The following is an 18,994-nucleotide window of genomic DNA, read 5'->3' on the forward strand; positions in this document are numbered from 1 at the left end:
GTTGAACAAATTTGTTATGAGGGCCCAGATCTAACATAAATGTTACTTTGTCAGGCTGGCCCATGTGTGTCATAAACTGTAATGCCAGATACTAGAGATATAAACTTTATGAAGGACACAAGCAAAACCAATTAACAATATTATTTTTTATTTATACTTGATTTTATAGCAGTGAAAGCAATTGATTTACTGGGAAACCCACAAAAGCCCCAACAAATATATTTAATCATATGCCAAGACTAGGTTTTGCCCAAGGGATACCATATTGAGGGGGGGGGGGAATCTTACATTTCCATAAAAGTTGGTTTACTTTACATAAATATAGCACTTTTAGAAGATATGATATGATATGATCACCATCTTCAAGTACTTGAAAGGCTGTCATGTAGAGAATGGTGTGGAATTGTTTTCTGTGGGCCCAGAAGGTACGATGAGAACCAATGGGTTGAAATTAAATCAAAAGAGTTTCCGGCTCAACATTAGGAAGAACTTCCTGATAGTTAGAGTGATTCCTCAGTGGAACAGGCTTCCTCGGGAGGTAGTGGGCTCTCCTTCCTTGGAGGTTTTTAAGCAGAGGCTAGATGGCCATCTGACAGCAGTGAAGATCCTGTGAATTTAGGGGAAAGTGTTTGTGAGTTTCCTGCATTGTGCAGGGGGTTGAACTAGATGACCATGGAGGTCCCTTCCAACTCTATGATTCTAAGATGAGTAAATAAGGTAGCACACACACATCCATACACCCAGCCCCAACTGCTCAGCACGGCTACAATATGTCTCTGGCTCTTTGTATTCCTCTCATCCCCTGTCCTGCCTTCAAGGAGGTACACTGGACTGCACCCTCCATCACCCCCACCAACCCTGTGAAGTGGGCCAGGCTGAATAACCAGCCTTGGGAGACCCAGACAGGGTCCTAGCTCAGGAGGGGGGGGGGTCTGAACCTGGCTCTCCCAGATGCCTCCACCCCCAGTTCTCATCCTTCCTGTGTTTTCCACAGAAGTGGCACAGCTGAGGGGAAGGCCTGGTGGAGAGGCTATTTCCAAAACGTCCAGGGGGTGCTTTTTGTCCTGCCACAACCCTGCTGGTTCCAGACTCCAGGCTGTATGTTTGACACCTTTGCTCTAGAGTCTGTTTCCAAGACAAGCATGGTCTGATTCCTGATGCTAGGAATGGGTCAGTGTTTGAGGCTTCCAGCTCTTCACATCTTAGAGCTTATTTTTCAAAGGATCTGAATTTAGGTCTTAACCCTCAATCCCCCTTGTCAGGCTGTGACAACAGTATCCTTACATGTGCATAATGAATGGTCTCAGGCCTCTAAACACATCTGGGGGAGCAAATTCAGTAGTACATATTTTCCACAGGAAAATTAAATCTGATTTCAGATACTGAGATTTGGATTTTGTATACTTACATTTTATTGCTTGCAGGACAGTTTTACTAATGGCTTCACTACCCAGCAACAAGGAGAGAAAATGGAAAGTTTTAGCTTTCTTATGCTTGCTCAATAAACAGTGATCCAGAACCTATCATAAGCTAGAGTAGTCCATTTGCAGTTTTCGATGGTGGAAACTTTTAAAAATGACTGGGGATAAACACTGGGCTACCTTGATACCATGCTTGTTTGAAGTTTGCCTCCTACTGGGGCGGAGAGGCACAAGGATTTCTAGTCAGGGAACTTGATCCCACCACCACCAGCAGCAGCAGCCCCAAAGGGTCCTGAAATACTGTTATTGGGAAAGGGGGAACCTGCAGAAATAAGATTTTGAGGGGCATTTCAGGCTGCCACTGGAAAAGGGGAGCTAGAAAACTGAAACTATTACACCCATGGAAACAGTACTGATTGCTGGATCCTTCATAAAAGCAGAATAAAAATAATAGGAAACTGGATCTTGTTCATAGTTACTGAAACTGAAGTTATATGTGTGCTTATGAAAAGGTGAGCCCAGTGTAATACAGTGTGACTAAGCTATATGATCTAGCTTTAAGTCTCATGTAAAATACTTAAAGGAAAGAGAAGAATGGAAGATGGGAAACCAGATTCTATAGCAACCTCCTAGTCCCCTTTCTAAAAATGTATTCAACAAAAGTGATTTAGTCTCTTTATCTACATGTTTTGAGTTTCCACTGTTTTTCTTTACTTGTTATTGTAAAGTAGTAATTTGAACTGAAGCATGCTTGAAAAGTTGATATTTAGTGTAAGAAATTGTAGCACAATATGTCATATTTTGTGTTGGTCGTTTAAGGTGAGAGAAAACAAGTGAACCATGTCCTCTCTCCTGGTTTGTTTGTTTTTAAGCTGAAATTTTAAAAGTTGATAAATGTGTCCAGAAGAAACAAATCTTGGGGGCTCTTATTTGAAAGCTAGAGCCCACCTTATTCAAAGACCCTCTGAGTAGACAATTTTTCTTGCAGAGAGATGTGAATGAGTACAGATACCAGATATGATGTTCCTCGTCAGTCTTATTGACAAGTGCAGTACGCACACTATTGAACTGGAATGGTAGCTGACAAAAGCAAATTGCAGCCTTATAATACAGATGCAGCAACACTTTTCGAGCTCCAACCAAGCTCCTCTGTCAAAGGATAGGCAGTGTTTATTTCTTCTAGACAGTGTGAAGTCACAACTTTTGTGTCTCAGCCATATTGAAAGCCTCAGCACAAAGATCCTAATCGCTTCTTTCAACCCCTGCCGCTAGAGGCTACGTTATGTGCCACTCCAAAATAGCTTGGGTTTGAAGTGCCTACAAAACCTTGTCCATTCTCTTATTATATATTTTATACACACACGTGCACACACACACATGCACACACACACATAATTATAAGAGAATTGCTCAACCCATCTTTTAAGCAACGGGTGAAGCCAAACCATCATTGAAAGTTTCAGGCCAGATAAAGACATGCTGACAACATGGAGAGCTTCAATGACCAAACCTGGAGTTTGAATTGCAGTCTAGCATTCTTTAAAAATGCACAACACAAACTTATAATAGAACAGAAAACAGCATTTAGCCTTAGACTCCTTTTGAAAAGCAGTTGACAGAAAATTATTTATACCCAGGGTAATCTGGACAGTGATTAAACTACTTGTTGCTGGACCTTCCAAGTGGCTGTGAAGAAAATACAAAGGCCTACATGTGCAGGAGTAAAAATTATAATACTTATGTATGCAGTTCCACCCTTCAAAGAATATAATGCAAAGATCCATATTAATAATGAATTTGCAGACAATGAACATTCAAGGTACTATGCATAAGAGGCAAATTTTTCATGTCTTCCAAAAAGCTGTCGTCATTTAGAATAATAGGAAAAAAAGTGGGATGTTTGCTCCTTGAAGAAAACTCCCCAGATTAGAAGGTGACTTGACATTGAAACTGCAAATAAATTGAATGCACCCAACTTCATATTCCAATACTAGGAACTAAGTAGAGCCATACCAGCAGTCTGAGAGTTTTTAAAACCCGTGATAATGAATGAAAAAGAAGCACTTACCCATGAGGTGCTGCATGTGCCCAGTGTCTGATTTGAAACAGGTAGCTTTCCTTGCTGTGCAGTATTACACCACCAGAGTGTCAGGCGTGGGTTCATTGAGGTCCACAATAACACAAACTTAGTGATTTGAAACAAAGTTGCATTTATTGGGTACATCAGAGTTACTCCGTCGAGGCAGATATTGGAACTGATAAAGATTAGCTCAAGCTATGGACATTTATTCTTCTACTTCAAAGCAATCATTTCTACCCCTCATTTCCCAAAACAAAAGGCTGCTCTTGCATGTGAGACTTTTCCCAGCACTCCCCCCTTATCTCTTCAGTTGGTGGTTACTTTGTCCAGAAGCGCCGTCCTTGGAGCCTCTGGAGAGGAGGTGAGAACCTGGCACATAGTGCTCACTTCAAAAGGACCTTGGCACCCTTTGATATTCTTGGGAAGTTATTCTACTCTCCCCCTCCCCCCTTTCTACCCCCCTCCTAGGTTAGTGGGCATTGCTAAGCACTATTGAATATGGTTAGTAGCAGCTTTTAATAACATCATGAATGAACAGAGCTTGACACAGAGAGCCTGTAAAATTTCATGGAATCACTTTAATCTTCTCACATTTAGCTCCATACATACTGCAATCATTTCTCCTTCCCAGTCATATCTCACACAGGGCAGTTGTGCAAATATTTTGGAGAGGAAGAATCCAGCTCTTTCAGCTAGGCATGGCAGACTGTGAATATTCCCTTCTGTTTTGGGGAATGTTAACTAACTTGCAGTGATTAGCCAATGTTTGGGAGGCTTTCTTAGGACTGATCAGCTTGTGTGAAAGCTAGGTCAGCTTTAATGAAACCCCTAGTAGAAGGGTTGGTCTACAGCTAGTCTTTCTTGGCAGCTATTTGTCTTCTCTTGGGTCTGATTTACATGCAGTACTGGGCAGGCAAGCATAAAATATGGCACTGCACACATTCAGGCCCAGATTGTTTTGTGTACTGTGTTAGCATGCCAGCAAAGCACCTACACAAGCTATGGTTTCCACTTTTGACATTATTCAGACTTTAATTTAGAACAAAGATATAAGTTACTGGCCACAATCCAGACAAAGTAAAGCACTTTTAGTAGTTTGAATGGAAAAGATTTAAACACATGCTTTTGCTGGTTTGTGCCCACCATAATTAAAATGATTTTTATATACTGTTCTAGAACTGAGATAGTTTATTTGTTTCATGCAGTCCATAAATTTACTACCTTTACCTTTATGTACAAAGTAAGAAAAAGAGCAAGGACATGGTACGTCCATTGCAAGGACAAGAAAGTGAAATTATAACAGGTGATGAAGAAAGGGCAGAAGTACTCAATTCCTACTTTGCATCAGTCTTCTTTTGTGAAGGAAACAGTACTCAACATGGCAACAAATCATCATACAGTCAGTCCTGGAACATTTAAAAAAAGATGACTGTGATTAACTGAGCCAGCATGGGTTTCTCAAGAACCAGCCATGTCAGACTAATCTGATCTCCTTTTTTGAGAACGTTACTACCTTGCTGGATCAGGAGAATGCTGTAGACATAATTTATCTTCATTTCAATAAAGCTTTTGATAAATTTTCAATACTATTCTTGTTGACAATTTGGTAAAATGTGGTTTGGTACCATTAGGTGAATATGTAACTGGTTGACAGATTGCACCCAAAGAATGCTTGTGCATGGTTCTTCATCCTCTTGGAAAAGAGTGATAAGTGGAGTGCCTCAAGGATCTGTCCCAGGACGTGTTTTGTTCAGCATCTTTAGAAATGATTTGGATGACGGATTAGAGGGAATGCTTATTAAATTTGCAGATGATACTAAATTGGGAGGTGTCACAAATACTGTAGAAGACAGAGACAGGATACAGGATGATCTTGGCAGGCTGGAAAACTGGGCTAAAACAAATAAAATTAATTTTAACCAGGATAAATGTAATGTTCTGCATTTAGGTAGGAAAAATCCAGTGCATCATTATAGGATGGGGGCGACTTGTCTTGGCACTAGTATGCACGAAAAGGATTCAGGGATCTTAGTGGACTGTGCACTAAGCATGAGTCAGCAGTGGGATGCGGTGGCTAAAAAGGCATATTCCATTTTGGGCAGTATCAACAGAAATATAGTGTCCAGATCACGTGAAGTGATGGCATTGCATTACTCTGCTCTGGTTAGACCTCATCTAGAGTATTGTGTTCCGTTTTGGGCACCACAGTTTAAGAAGGATATAGACAAGCTGGAACACATCCAGAGGAGGGCAGTGAAAATAGTGAGGGATCTGGAGACCAAGTCCAGAGGAAAGGTTGAAGGAGTATGTTTAGCCTGGAGAGGAGATGATTGAGAGGTGATATGATCACCATCACCAAGTACTTGAAGGGCTGTCATATAAAGATGCTTCAGAATTGTTTTCTGTTGCCCCTGAAGGCTGGACCAGTGGGTTGAAATTAAATCAGAACTTCCTAACAGTTAAAGTGGTTCCTCAGTGGAACAGGAGGCGGTTTTTAAGCAGAGGCCAGATGGTCATCTGACAGCAATGCTGATTCTGTGAATTAGGCAGATCATGAGAAGAAGATCAGGAAGTGGGTGTGGGGTGAGGGAGGTATTTGTGAATTTCTGCATTGTGCAGGGTGTTGGACTAGATGACCCTGGAAGTCCCTTCCAACTCTATGATTCTATGGTTACAGTTACATGGATCAGTGTGGCCAGAGCAGCGTGTCCCAGAAAGAGCAAATTTTGGGGGTCTAATGTAAGTGAAAGGAAGCCTTTCATATTTACTTACCTACTCATAATATTTTTCCTTAAGTATTTTATTCCTATTATATGTGAACAAGAATTGTTAAATTGGTAGCCGTGTAACTGACCCATTAAGGACAGCATGGAAAGCTTACTTAGTATTTGCACTGGATGTTTTTTACTGGTTTTGGATAAAGACTAGGTATGCATTTTAGGGCTGAGAAATAACTTATTAAATGTCATTTCCACTTGAAACAAAATATTTCCTAGTTGTTTTTTTAACTGGAAAAGACATTTGCTTCTGATAGCCACTTGAGCTTCCTGTGTCATAAAACATTCTCCCCCTGTCTTCAAATTGATGGCATTGAATTGCTGGCAGTCTGGGTACCTAATGCTGCTTGCCAAGTTTATGTTTGTGGCATTTACCCTTAAATCCAACAATAGGCCATTGTCAGATGAACATTTCCAGCTTCTTCACCTATTGTCTGAATCCTGTAGAGTCTATTTTCTTATAGAACCAGTCTTCGAAGGACACCTCTAGCTATCTGTGTTTGATTTTGGGTCCTGCAGACATGTTGTTTGAGTGTCTGAATTTTTCTTTGATGTTCATCATAATATGCTGGATGCTACCCAAGCCCTTAAGCAGACATTGTGCATTCTGCCTGCTGTACTTTTCTTTTACTACTTCCTCAGCATCTTTTGGCAGATCATAAAAGGCTTTGTTGTTATGACAAGCGTTTCAGTCTTAGGCATGCAATGCCAATTATTCTTTTGCTGCCAGAAAGAGTTCGTTTATGCCTTTGCTTTGTTAAAATTTCTCCAATGTTAAACCAGTCAATATTACCATTTTCTAAATATATATATTTTTAGAATGCAGCAATATTTAAGATAAAAATATGTGTCAGAGTAAATATCTGTTTTAGTTGTTTCACAGCTTTTAGTGAACCATAGTTATTTATATTTATTTATTTGATTTGATTTATATCCCGCCCTACCCCACCGAAGCGGGCTCAGGGCGGCTCACAGCATAAAAGAATGAGGGCTGGTTCACAAAATGTGGTTTTATGTATGTGTAAGCCAAAACATGATTTACATTAAATGGTATATCATAGATATGACTGGCTGCAATCCCTTTAATTACAAAGACTGTAAAAAAGTGATACTGCAAACATATGTATCAGATATTTAGTTCCTATTGTATGAACTGGCCCCTCTCTTCCACTGAGGAAAAAGTCTTCTTCTGATCCAACTCCATGTTTTCTGTATTTAGATTTACACTAAAGGTGTGTTAGTTCTTGTGAATTTAATGTTGTAAGTTTGATTTTAGACCAGATCTTTAAATATTTTGCTTTTCAACATTTGCTCCTGATTTAGGGACTGTGGTTTGCATCTAATTACATATCATACAACTTGATATTTTGGGGGAACTGCTAATAGTGGTGAATTGTGTGCATATAACTTGTGTTCATCCAGTTAAATATGTTTGTATTTTGCTACCACACAGTCCTCACAAATTGCATGCTCTTTTTTGCTTGCCTCCTCAACTGCCTCTGTTCTTCTTTGCTTGGATGTTTCTCTGTGTAATTCTTAGGCTTTAATGAAATAATCAGTTTCAAGGCTGTTCAAATTAGAGCATTAGTCTTGTACTTGACTACTTTACACTTTGAGTGTCTAATTTCCCTCTGAATATGTAATACTAATGAGTTGTTTGCTGCATAAAATGTGTCATAATATTGAAATTGTTATATTTTAATATTTCTGTTTTCTTTTTCAGTTTCCAAATAAAACAGTTGCACATGTTGCTTGCAATATGCTTAATATGCTGATTCATTATGTACACAGGCTACAAAAGTACCAACCTGATTCACCATTAAAAATTATTCAGGTAAGTGAAAGGTAAAGGAATGCTTTAATTTAATTTTTATTAATTCCTCTTAAAAGTATGAGGGAAAAGATTATTTTTCCAAGTAACAAGATAAGTGTTTTCCTTGCAAATTTTGAGATATATGGTTGGATCCCAGGCAAAATCGCTGCTAACAGATGGGATTTTTCTCAGTGTAATGGGATTCTCCCCCACCCCTCTCTTACTGCAGCTCTAAGTGCTGCCCAAAATGCTGAATGATGTTCCTGGAGCACAGGAGGTGTTCCCTCCCCCAAACAGCATATGGCAGCAGTCAGATGTTTGACATGGGATGAGGAAAATCAGTGCAAACTGCTCTCTCCCCCTTCATGTATGAAACTTTTCTCTGGGCCCAGATTATAATTTTGAGACTCAAACCCAACTGACAAGAGCCTTGATTATAATTTTTCAGTGAACAGGGGCTTGCTGAGTTAAAAGTTATTACAGTACTCAGAACCAGGGCATTTTTTTTGAGCAGGAACGCACAGAAACGCAGTTCCGGCTGGCTTGGTGCCAGGGGGTGTGGCCTGATATGCAAATGAGGTCCTGTTAAGCTTTTTCGACAAGAAGCTCTATGTGAAACAATGGTGATGTCAGGGGGTATGGCCTAATATGCAAATGAGGTCCTGCTGGGCTTTTTCTACAAAAAAAAGCCTCGCTCAGAACAATCCCCAAGGCTTAACAGAGATATTGGTTTCTTATCTCACTACATATGCTAATGTCACTCATCTCCATTTGTGACTTGTCTATCAAGTCAAAAATGTAAGAATCAGTGGTCTCTATTAATCTCATATATAAATACAGCCTTAGTCTAGCAGGTTTGCATATAAAAGTCCTTTAGGGAACACATTGTTTACACACTACCAATCTTTATTTTAAAGCTTATGTCCTCATTTTTATGTGATTGTGAGAGGCTGGAATATGAAGAATCTATAGGAGAGGCCAGAGTAGGAACTGGATATTCTTCAGTTCAGAAGGCAGTTGCCTCAGTGCCTCTCCTCCCCCCCCTCAGCCACCACATCTTCCAATAAAATTATGCAGCAGAACCACAATTCTAGAAACTGGAAAATAACATAAACAAAAGCTGCCTAACGCTACAAAACACAGACCTTTTCAGTTAGTCCTGCCATTTTAAGCAAGACTAAGAAAACAGGAAAACAGGCTAAGATACTTGATTATTTAGTGAAAGTACATTTTCAGCAAAGTTCAAAGCACTCTCTTATTTCTTGAGACAGTTCTAATTCTGGTTTGTTGTTGTATTAGAGGATTTATAAGAAAATATTAAGGGTGGTTCCTCTTAACAGTAGCCTGGATCCAGAGTTCCACACATTATGTTTGCCACAGGAAGGAAAACTGTTCCATATCCCACCCACCCCTCCCCCTGCAGCACTAAGGGCTTGTACCCTGGTAAAAATCCTCAGACTTCAAAGTCCCTGCAGAACAGCAACCACTTGAGGTACTTGGGCTTCCACTGAAATTATCTTCTGGGACTGGTATTTCCATCCACTGTATTTTCATGGAGTACAATTGTTCCTTTTATATAGTTAACAGCTGTAGAGATAACAGAGGTAATAAAGGGGTTTTTTTCTTATCCTAAATTTCTGCCTCACTGTGTGATGTTACAAAGTCCTGTCAAGTTGCAGCCAACTTATAGTATCCCATAGAGTTTTCAAGGCAAGCGATCAACAGAGGTGGGTTCCCATTGCCTGCCTGTGCATAGCAGCCCTGGACGTCCTTGGTGGTCTCCCATCCAGATACTAACTAGGGTCAATTGTACTTAATTTCCTAGATCTGATAAGATCATGGTAACTTGGGCCATTCAGGTCTTACTCTCATGCCCTCCTCAAGAAAAAAAAAACAGTTGGAGAACAGGTTGTTCAGACAGCCACAGCTTCTTGTTTCAAGCTTCCTATAGAAGGAACAAAATAACCCAAATGTTATCAGGGAAGCAAATCTTATATACGTGAGTCATTAAAGTAGGTGGGGTATGAATGATCTCCATCACATTAATATTGTCATCCAAAAGTTAAAGTAGAATTTACAAAGCAGAAAACATGTAAAAATTGTAAAAGGTATGAAGTATATAATACCAGTTCAAAAGCATTTTGTTTAACTGTCTAGCTAGGGAGGGTCCCTCAAAACGTATATGGATTTCAGGCAGAGTTTGGTCAGACTGCTTCAAACCGGAGACAGCTGCATGTTCCAAAAGGAGAAACACCAGCAAGGAGTACGTTGTTTAAATTGGCTAACGCCATCTCAAGCGCACACTTGAGAGCTATATGGGCACAGGGAGTAGAATCAAGTCTTGTATCCAAAACCAGAGTGGTATAGAAGTTGCCAGTCAGGATCGTTAGAGAAATATGTTTAGTCAAAGACACCACGGCTAATCACAAAGGGGATTCAGATCAGAGTATTTAAACTTGAAACAAATGCAAGAATAACCTCAGCTAGAATACTCATTTCCAGCAGAAAACTGTCCATACACTCACATAAGCCTCATCTTCACTCTGCTTCCCGGCAGAGGAAAGGTCTTGGACTGTAGATAAGTTTGATAACTAGGTTTTAAAAATTCAGTTCATAAAGACTATTTCTGTGAGAACCCTATGTCCTTTTTGAATACAACCACTACTCCCTCCCTGTACCAATTTCTGTCTATTTTGTGAAATTTATATGCAGGGATAATCATTTCTTGCTGTTCCACTGCATTAATTTTATCTTCCTGTACCAAGTACTGCAGTTCAGCTTAGTCTTTGAGGCTTCTGGCATTAGCATATAAATGATCATAAACATTACATTCTTTTTTTACTTTTTGTCTGTTGGGATACAGTTTTTCTTACAACTCTCTGATTTCTTTAAATGGCTGGTTGTTTTTTCTCTTGCATGTTCACTGCATATTTTAACCCACTTTAACTTCTAATAATGTAAATTTCCTTCTGAGGAAATTTGAGTAGATTCTAAGTGATATGGCCCAAACCAAATATTTGCACTGATTCCACATACGAGTACAGCTGAGATAGGGTAGATGATAGCTTGTGGAAATTTAGCTCCTGTAAGGGGCAACTGCACTGTAAACAGATCATTGCATAATAACCAATGTATTGGTTTCCATTACAGAGAATTCCACAACAGCTGAAATTTCTTTAACACTGTGCATAATAGCCTGAAGCAGGGATGCCTTTGGTCATAGTAGCTCTGATATTTTTCAGTGGAACAAAGCAGACTTTGATACAGGTAGCTAATATGAGATCAGAAATAAGTTCAGAGACATTCAACTGAAATCAAGAGGACCATTTTGAGTAAAGACTATGATCCTCCTGAGTCATACTCAGCTTCAAAATTGCATTGGAAGACATCAGGAGGTTTAACAATGTTGACATGACTTGACAGATAGCACTGGATTGGTCAGCAGACAGAATAGGAAAGCAGTAGCTGTTCTGTCTATGCTAACCGTGCTGAGTAATTACTGCATTGAAAAAAATAACATATTAATTAAGCTGTAAGGGGTTAATAAAAAGAACCAATGGTGGTTATCATGGATGCCCCTGTATCTTTTAAGATATATATTAATTTTTAAGGGGGAATGTAAAGATACAGAAATGAAGGGTTTGCATATCACAGTTATGTATATAAAAATTAATTATGTAACCCGGGGTGTATGAAAAAAAGGCATTTCTCCCTAACACTCCCTTCATTATAACTTTTTAAAAACTATTTGTAAAATGCAATAATACTTGTGTTGGGGTACATTTATATTCAACATTTTGGATTTCAGATTCCATAACTAACCTTTCACATCTACATTATTGATTTCGTCTTTACTACATATGTGTATTATATATTTTTGCCACCTCTACCTATTCAGTGTAACTTTTAACAATAAGTAATATATCAGAGTACAGGAAGAAGGAAGGTAAAGGATTTTTCTGCCCAGGTTTCGCTTCTTTATACATTTATATTCAAAATGTTGCATTTAAAACTTACTCTCATTCTACGTCTACATTTCAGTACATTTGTGTACAGTTTTTGAACTTCTCATTCTATATTTGTTTTCTGCTTGCATAATGCACACTCTGTCTCTCCCCAAATTTCATTATTGATCCATTTTTCAGAGAAGTTGTTAATTTTGCCATTACTGCATGTTTGGCAGATTTCTTTTCCCATTCTTCTAGTTGGGGACAGACATCTAGTTTTCATTTTGCAACACAGATAATGCTACTGCTGTCACCATGTATTTGAAGATCTCTTCCAGAATTTTTGGTATTTTATTAGGCAGTGTACCTGAGTTCAATCTCAGCAGAAGCTGGGTTCAGGTAGCCATCTTGAAGTTGACTCAGCCTTTCCATCCTTCCAAGGTCGGTAAAATGAGTACCCAGCTTGCGGGTGGGGGGGGGAAGTGTAGATGACTGGGGAAGGCAATGGCAAACCACCCCATAAAAAGGTCTGCCATGAAAACATTGTGAAACAATGTCACCCCAGAGTCGGAAACGACTGGTTCTTGCACAGAGGACTACTTTTACCTTTTATACCTAATAGCATATTCTTAGTTTCCATAGGAAACTTTAATTTTAGTATATTCTGCAATTTCCCATGTATTTCCTTTTTTTTTTTTTACAAGTCCACTACATATGGAAAAAAAGTTTTCATCTGTGTCTTGGCATTTACAGCATTCTCCTTTGTAATTTTTGCCTGTTTTCTCAATATGTGTCTTCTCCATAGGTGTCTGCTCTCAGAAATTCTGCATCCATTTGATCATACATGTTTTCAGTTGTTGTTCTTCTGTTTCTTACTGGTGTAACATCTTGTATATCTGTCATAGTAAATGAACTTTTTCTCCCCTTAATCAACTGTTTGAACACAGTCTTATCTCTTATGGATGTCCTTATTGATAGCATTTTATTTGTCATCATCAAATCAAGGCAAAGATAGGTAAGAGAGCAATTTCTGTCAGTCTGGGTACAAATGAATTAATTCCATATTGGTTAAAAGGCAGGTAAAGTAAAATACAGTATGTCAACTAATTAATTGTTTTAAAACTTCAAAAACTAGTGGAAATCTTAAAAGAAAATGTTTATTGTCCACAGATTCTGGTAGCAACCATCACTCATCTTTTGCCCAGTACCGAAGCTTCTTCTTATGAACAGGACAAGAGGGTAATACAGTGTTTTGAGCATATTAAAAAATTGTTAACCTTGTGTCCATATAGTTTTAATGTAACATTAAGGAGGCCCAGAGTGGTGATGTAATGAAAGCTGACATTTAAATTTCTCTTATGTATCAATAGTGCAGTTTGCACTTCTTAACATTCATTTTGATGGTATGTTTTTGTTTGTTGACATCCCATGACAATTTGTGAGTTTCTACCTAAGATTAATATTTTAATCACAACTACTCACTGGTATTTTCAAGCTACAAATAATGTCTGGTAGGCTTTTATTTGTTATGAGTGGTATATTGCCTCTTCCAACTGGCTGTTGCATAATGGCACTGCTTGGGAACAGAAAAGTGTTGCCAGGAATTCCCTGGTATTCCCTGGCAACTGGGATGGGGACTGAAGTAAAGAGAAGCCTAGGCTGAGGTCGCCAGTGATGCAGTGAGGTCACTTCTGGTGCACATTGAAAGTGCTATGTCACTGGCAACATGGTAGCACCTGGTATTTGAACAAAACTTCGATGGTAGAAGTCATTTTTACCACAGAGTTTTTGCCCAAATACCAAAAGTGTCCCTGCATCACCAGCATCCTGACTGCATACCTTACAGTGCATGCTGTAAGTTACATCACTGTGTTGCTGGCAGTGCAGGCCTAAGCCTCTTTTTGTAGGTAAGTCGCCAGCCAGTTAATTGGCACTGGGGGAGGAGTCTTGCAGCAGGAGATTCCCTGACCTCCAGCAGGAGCCTGGCAACCCTAGACAGAACCTCTTTATAGGTGTGATTTAGAAATTAATTTGCTGCTTCTCCAGAGGCATGCTGTAGATGGTACACAAAGTAGAAAAACAAATGCAATGAAGATAAGTTTTTAAAAGCATAACATGGTTGATAATAAAGTAGATATAAAATGGTCCTCAGCCTAGAAGCAGGTAATTAAAATGGCTTAAAAAACCATGGATACCTCCAGTTAAAAGCCAGTTAAAGGAAAAAATATTTTTGCCTGGTACCTGAAAAATGAATAAAGGAAACACTAGGTGAGCCTCAAGGGAGAAAGGTATTCAAGGAGAGAGGTGATCAAAGTATTTCTAGTCACAGTCTACCTCACCTTTGCATGAGGGGGGCAAGTTTTGAGAAGAGGATCTTAACTGGCAGTCTGGACAGTATGGGAAGAGATAATCTTTAAGTATAGCAGCACCAAGCTTTAAAGGTAAGGTACCTAGGAGATATTTTGTGATATGATTGCCATGTGGAGGCAGCTTGAAACTGTCTAGATGTGATCAAGCTACATGTGTAAGCCATTTGAGTTCTCTGTAATAAATCATCCCATTGAATGACTTTTCTCTAACATTTTATGATGTAATGGCTGTGTCATGAGAACTGGCATTCTCTAGGCAGGAAGGCATTCAGTTTAGGGAAAGTACTGATTCTGGGACTGATAGCCAGAGCTAACAAACACTTCTTGAGCAACAGCACCTCTTTCTAGATTCCCTCAGTGATCTTTCTGCCTTAGTAAGGGAAGGCAGGGTTTTTCCTTTTTGTTCCTTGCGGAGCTGACAAATGCATGGGAAACCTAAATAAAATGAAAATAGAAAAACAGAAATAGAAGGAAAAAAATAAGGACTTCAAGGCTTATCTCAATTGGAAGCCTTCTCCCTTCCTGCCCCTCATTTCTGATAACCTAGTCTGTCAGGAAGGGGGCATGGAGCCCACAAATGAGGTAGCCATTTGTCACATGTAACCAGGGGTGGAATTCTAACAGGAGCTCCTTTGCATATTAGGCCACACACCCCTGATGTAGCCAATCCTCCAAGAGCTTACAAAAAAGAGCCTTGTAAGCTCTTGGAGGATTGGCTACATCAGGGGTGTGTGGCCTAATATGCAAAGGAGCTCCTGCTAGAATTCCACCCCTGCATGTAACCCCTAATAATAATAATAATAATAATAAAATTTTATTTATATCCCGCCCTCCCCGCCGAGGCGGGCTCAGGGCGGCTAACAACATTTCATAAAATTACACAGAGTTTAAAACCACATTAACTTTAAAACATTCCAGTTAACCAAGTATTATACAGATTTCCAGGTGCTAATTTCATTTATAAATGATAATAGCGAAAGTCACCCAACAGCGGTCTCTCAGCCAGCAAAGGCCATCCTGAAAAGGGTGGTCTTGCAGGCCCTGCGGAACTGGTCAAGGCACCGCAGGGCTCGCACTTCTTCCGGGAGCTGGTTCCATAAGTGTGGAGCTACGATGGAGAAGGCCCGTGTACGGGTGTTTTGAAGTTTGGCCTCCTTTGGTCCAGGGATAGTCAGCTGGTTCTTCCCTGCTGACCTCAGTGCGCTCTGGGGTTCGTATAGGGAGAGACGGTCCCTCAGGTAGGCAGATCCTCGGCCATATAGGGCTTTAAAGGTAATAACCAGCACTTTGTAATGAACCTGGTAGGTAACTGGCAACCAGTGCAGTTCGCGTAGCCCCGGCTGTATGTGCTCCCACTTCGGGAGCCCCAATATCAGCCTAGCTGCCGCGTTCTGCACCAGCTGCAACCTCCGGGTTCAGCACAGAGGCAGCCCCATGTAGAGGGCATTACAGTAATCCAATCTTGAGGTGACCATTGCATGGATCACTGTTGCTAGGTCCTGGCGCTCCAGGAAGGGAGCCAACTGCTTTGCCCGCTTCAGATGGAAAAACGCCGACTTAGCAGTCGCTGTTACCTGGGCCTCCATTGATAGTGAAGGCTCCAGTAGAACTCCCAAGCTCTTGACCTGGTGCACTGCTTTCAGAGGCACACCATCAAAAACTGGGAGAGGTATTTCCCTCCCCAGGGCGCCGCGACCCACGCAAAGGACCTCTGTCTTCGTTGGGTTCAGCTTCAGCCCACTCAGCCTAAGCCAAGTTGCCATGGCCTGCAATGCCAGGTCCAAATTCCCTGGAACGCAGTCAGGCCGGCCATCCATTAGCAGATAGAGCTAGGTGTTGTCTGCATATTGGTGACACCCAAGCCCATACCTCCAGGCAATCTGGGCAAGGGGGCGCATATAGATATTAAATAGCATTGGGGAGAGAACTGCTCCCTGCAGCACCCCACAATCAAGTGTGTGCCTCTTGACAGCTCACCCCCAATTGCCACCCTTTGTCCCCGACCCCTGAGGAAGGAGGAAAGCCATTGTAGGGCTAGCGAGGTGGCGGGTCAGTAGCCGATGGTCGACCGTGTCGAATGCAGCCGACAGATCTAATAACATCAGCACCGCCATGCCGCCTTGGTCCAGATGCCGCTGGAGGTCATCTACCAAGGCGACCAGCACTGTCTCCGTCCCGTGACCTGGACGGAAGCGTCATCCAGAAAACCCTGCAACTGCAACGCCACTGCCCTCTCAATAATTTTACCAAGAAACGGTAAATTAGAGACCAGTTGGTAATTTGCCAATTCGGCCGGGTCTGCTGTACTTTTTTTCAGGAGGGGATGGAGCAAAGCCTCTTTCAAGGGTGTTGGAAAATGCCCCTCAGAGAGGGATCTATTTATGACGTCCCGTAAAGGACATCTAAGCTCCCTTTGGCAATATTTAATCAGCCAAGAGGGGCAAGGGTCCAAATCACAAGTTGTTGGGCGTGCAGAAGAGAGAATTCTGTCGACTTCCTCCAAGCTGAACGGGCTGAAGCGATCCAGAGCAAAATCGGAAGACAGGCACGGAGCCTCAAGTTCCTGTACTGTATGCAATGTGATAGGCAGGTCCTGGCAGAGCGACGTGATTTTATCTGCAAAATATTTTGCAAATGCCTCGCAGCCTATCTCTAATTCCCTCACGTTTGGTCTGCCTTGAGGCAGTGTAGTAAGACTTCTAATTATTCTAAACAATTGAGCTGGGCGCGAATTTGCAGACGCAATCCTGGCTGCAAAGTAAGCTTTCTTCGCGGCCTTGACTGCCATCTCGTAAGGCCTCATAAACGATCTATAGGATGTTCTTGTCGCTTCGTCACGAGTATGCTGCCACTGCCTCTCTAGTCGTCTGAGCCCTTGTTTCAGCCGGCGTAACTCTAAGGTGTACCATGGCGCCAGCCTCACACGAGGGCGTAGAGGATGTTGAGGTGCGATCTCGTTGATTGCCCTCGACAGCCGGTTTTGCCTTGCCTCCACCAGGTCATCAAGGGAATCGCCAGGGATCCCGCAGGGCCATTTGGAACCGTTCCGGGTCCATTAGGCTCCGCAGGCGAGCCAAAATAGGCTCTCCGCCCATACCGGGTTGGGGCGGCATCTCCATACGGGCCTTGAGGGCTAGGTGATCCGACCATGGTATCGCTTCTACCGTGATATCATTCACCAGAATCCCGGACACAAAGATCAGGTCTAACGTGTGCCCAGCCTGATGCGTGGGTGTCGTGACAAATTGAGAGAGTCCCAGAGTCGCCATGGACGACACCAGATCCATCGCCTGATTGGAGGCCGCGTCATCAGCATGGACGTTGAAATCACCCAGGACCATAAGCCCTGGGTACTCCAACGCCCAGCCTGCCACCGCCTCCATCAGGGATGGTAAGGCGTTGGCTGATGCGTTAGGCGGACGGTACACCAGCCAGATCGCCAATCCCTCTCCAACATCCCACGCTAGGCCAGCACATTCAATACCCTCGATCGTTGGGGCTGGGAGGGCCTGGAAGGAGTAACCCTCCCGTATGAATAACGCCACCCTTCCCCCCCGCCCACTAGTCCGTGATTGATGGAAGACCGAGTAACCCGGGGGAGTCATCTGGGAGAGAGCCACTGTCTCCCCATCTCGCACCCAGGTCTCGGTCACGCAAGCCAGGTCCACACCCTGCCGAAGCAGGAACTCCCTAAGGGTTGAGGTCTTGTTATTCACGGACCTGGCGTTGCATAACATCAATGACGGAGACAGGCACTTCCTCTTGGCCCCGCTACCTGTCACCATTGGGATGGGAAGTAGACTGGAAGGGGGCTGAGCACTATTTTGTCTCCGCCTCCTTCCGTTGCTCTTCTGTCTATTCCCACCGTCATATCTTCCCCTCCCCAGGAGCACTGGAATCCCCTGGCCCTGCATCCACACCTATGCCTGGTGTGATTTTTCTGATCCAGGACAGTCTCCCCCCTCTCATCCAGATTCTCAGTCTGCAACTTAGTTCTTGCCTCACCATCCGCTTTACCCCCTTGTTATCTGACTCGCTATATAATACGTCGAATTAATTAAACCCACCCGACTACTCTCTCGAATTGATTAGTCAAATTAATTTATTAATTTCCATTTCTAGCACATTTATAAATAGCCCCCCTTATAATTTCCTAATCAATCTGCTAAAAATAAATATATAAATATATCTAATTGAATATATAAATATATATCAACAATCCAAATTACTAATCAATCCGTTAAAATCTAATTAATTATATATAATTAATAATCGCAGTTGTTCTCACAGGCTGTGCTCTCAAAGTGCAGTGCCGTTCTCAAAGTGCCGTCCTCAAAGTGCTGTGCAGGTCGTAAAGTGCGGTGCAGTTCAAGTAAGCGTGACTTCCTTGGGGCCTGATAGTAATCACAGCTCAGGCGACCCAGGGGGGGTGAGACCTCCCCTGTGTCCTCCCAGCTGTCTCAGTTAGCCCCTATAGCCTCAGCCAGGGAAATCACAGTCCCAGTCGGGAAGTTTCCAGTTGCCGGTCCAGCCGCGCCCCTACTAGCAGCCACAAGATGAAAGGAAAGGAGGGGGAAGATGGAAGTT

General features: G+C 41.9%; 1 protein-coding gene across 16 annotated transcripts in view; it reads left to right on the top strand.

The window, feature by feature from the left end:
- The window catches only part of RALGAPA1 (Ral GTPase activating protein catalytic subunit alpha 1), a 177,027-nt gene that overhangs the window by 88,126 nt on the left and 69,907 nt on the right, over positions 1 to 18,994 (top strand). For all 16 annotated transcript variants that reach the window (XM_060262571.1, XM_060262572.1, XM_060262573.1 and 13 more), the window contains 2 exons: positions 8,002 to 8,112; positions 13,209 to 13,277. In XM_060262571.1, the coding sequence (XP_060118554.1) occupies positions 8,002 to 8,112; positions 13,209 to 13,277 (180 nt within the window). The remainder of the gene's footprint in view (positions 1 to 8,001; positions 8,113 to 13,208; positions 13,278 to 18,994) is intronic.

Source organism: Heteronotia binoei, chromosome 21 (assembly GCF_032191835.1).
Source record: "Heteronotia binoei isolate CCM8104 ecotype False Entrance Well chromosome 21, APGP_CSIRO_Hbin_v1, whole genome shotgun sequence".
NCBI classification, from domain to species: Eukaryota; Metazoa; Chordata; class Lepidosauria; order Squamata; family Gekkonidae; genus Heteronotia; species Heteronotia binoei.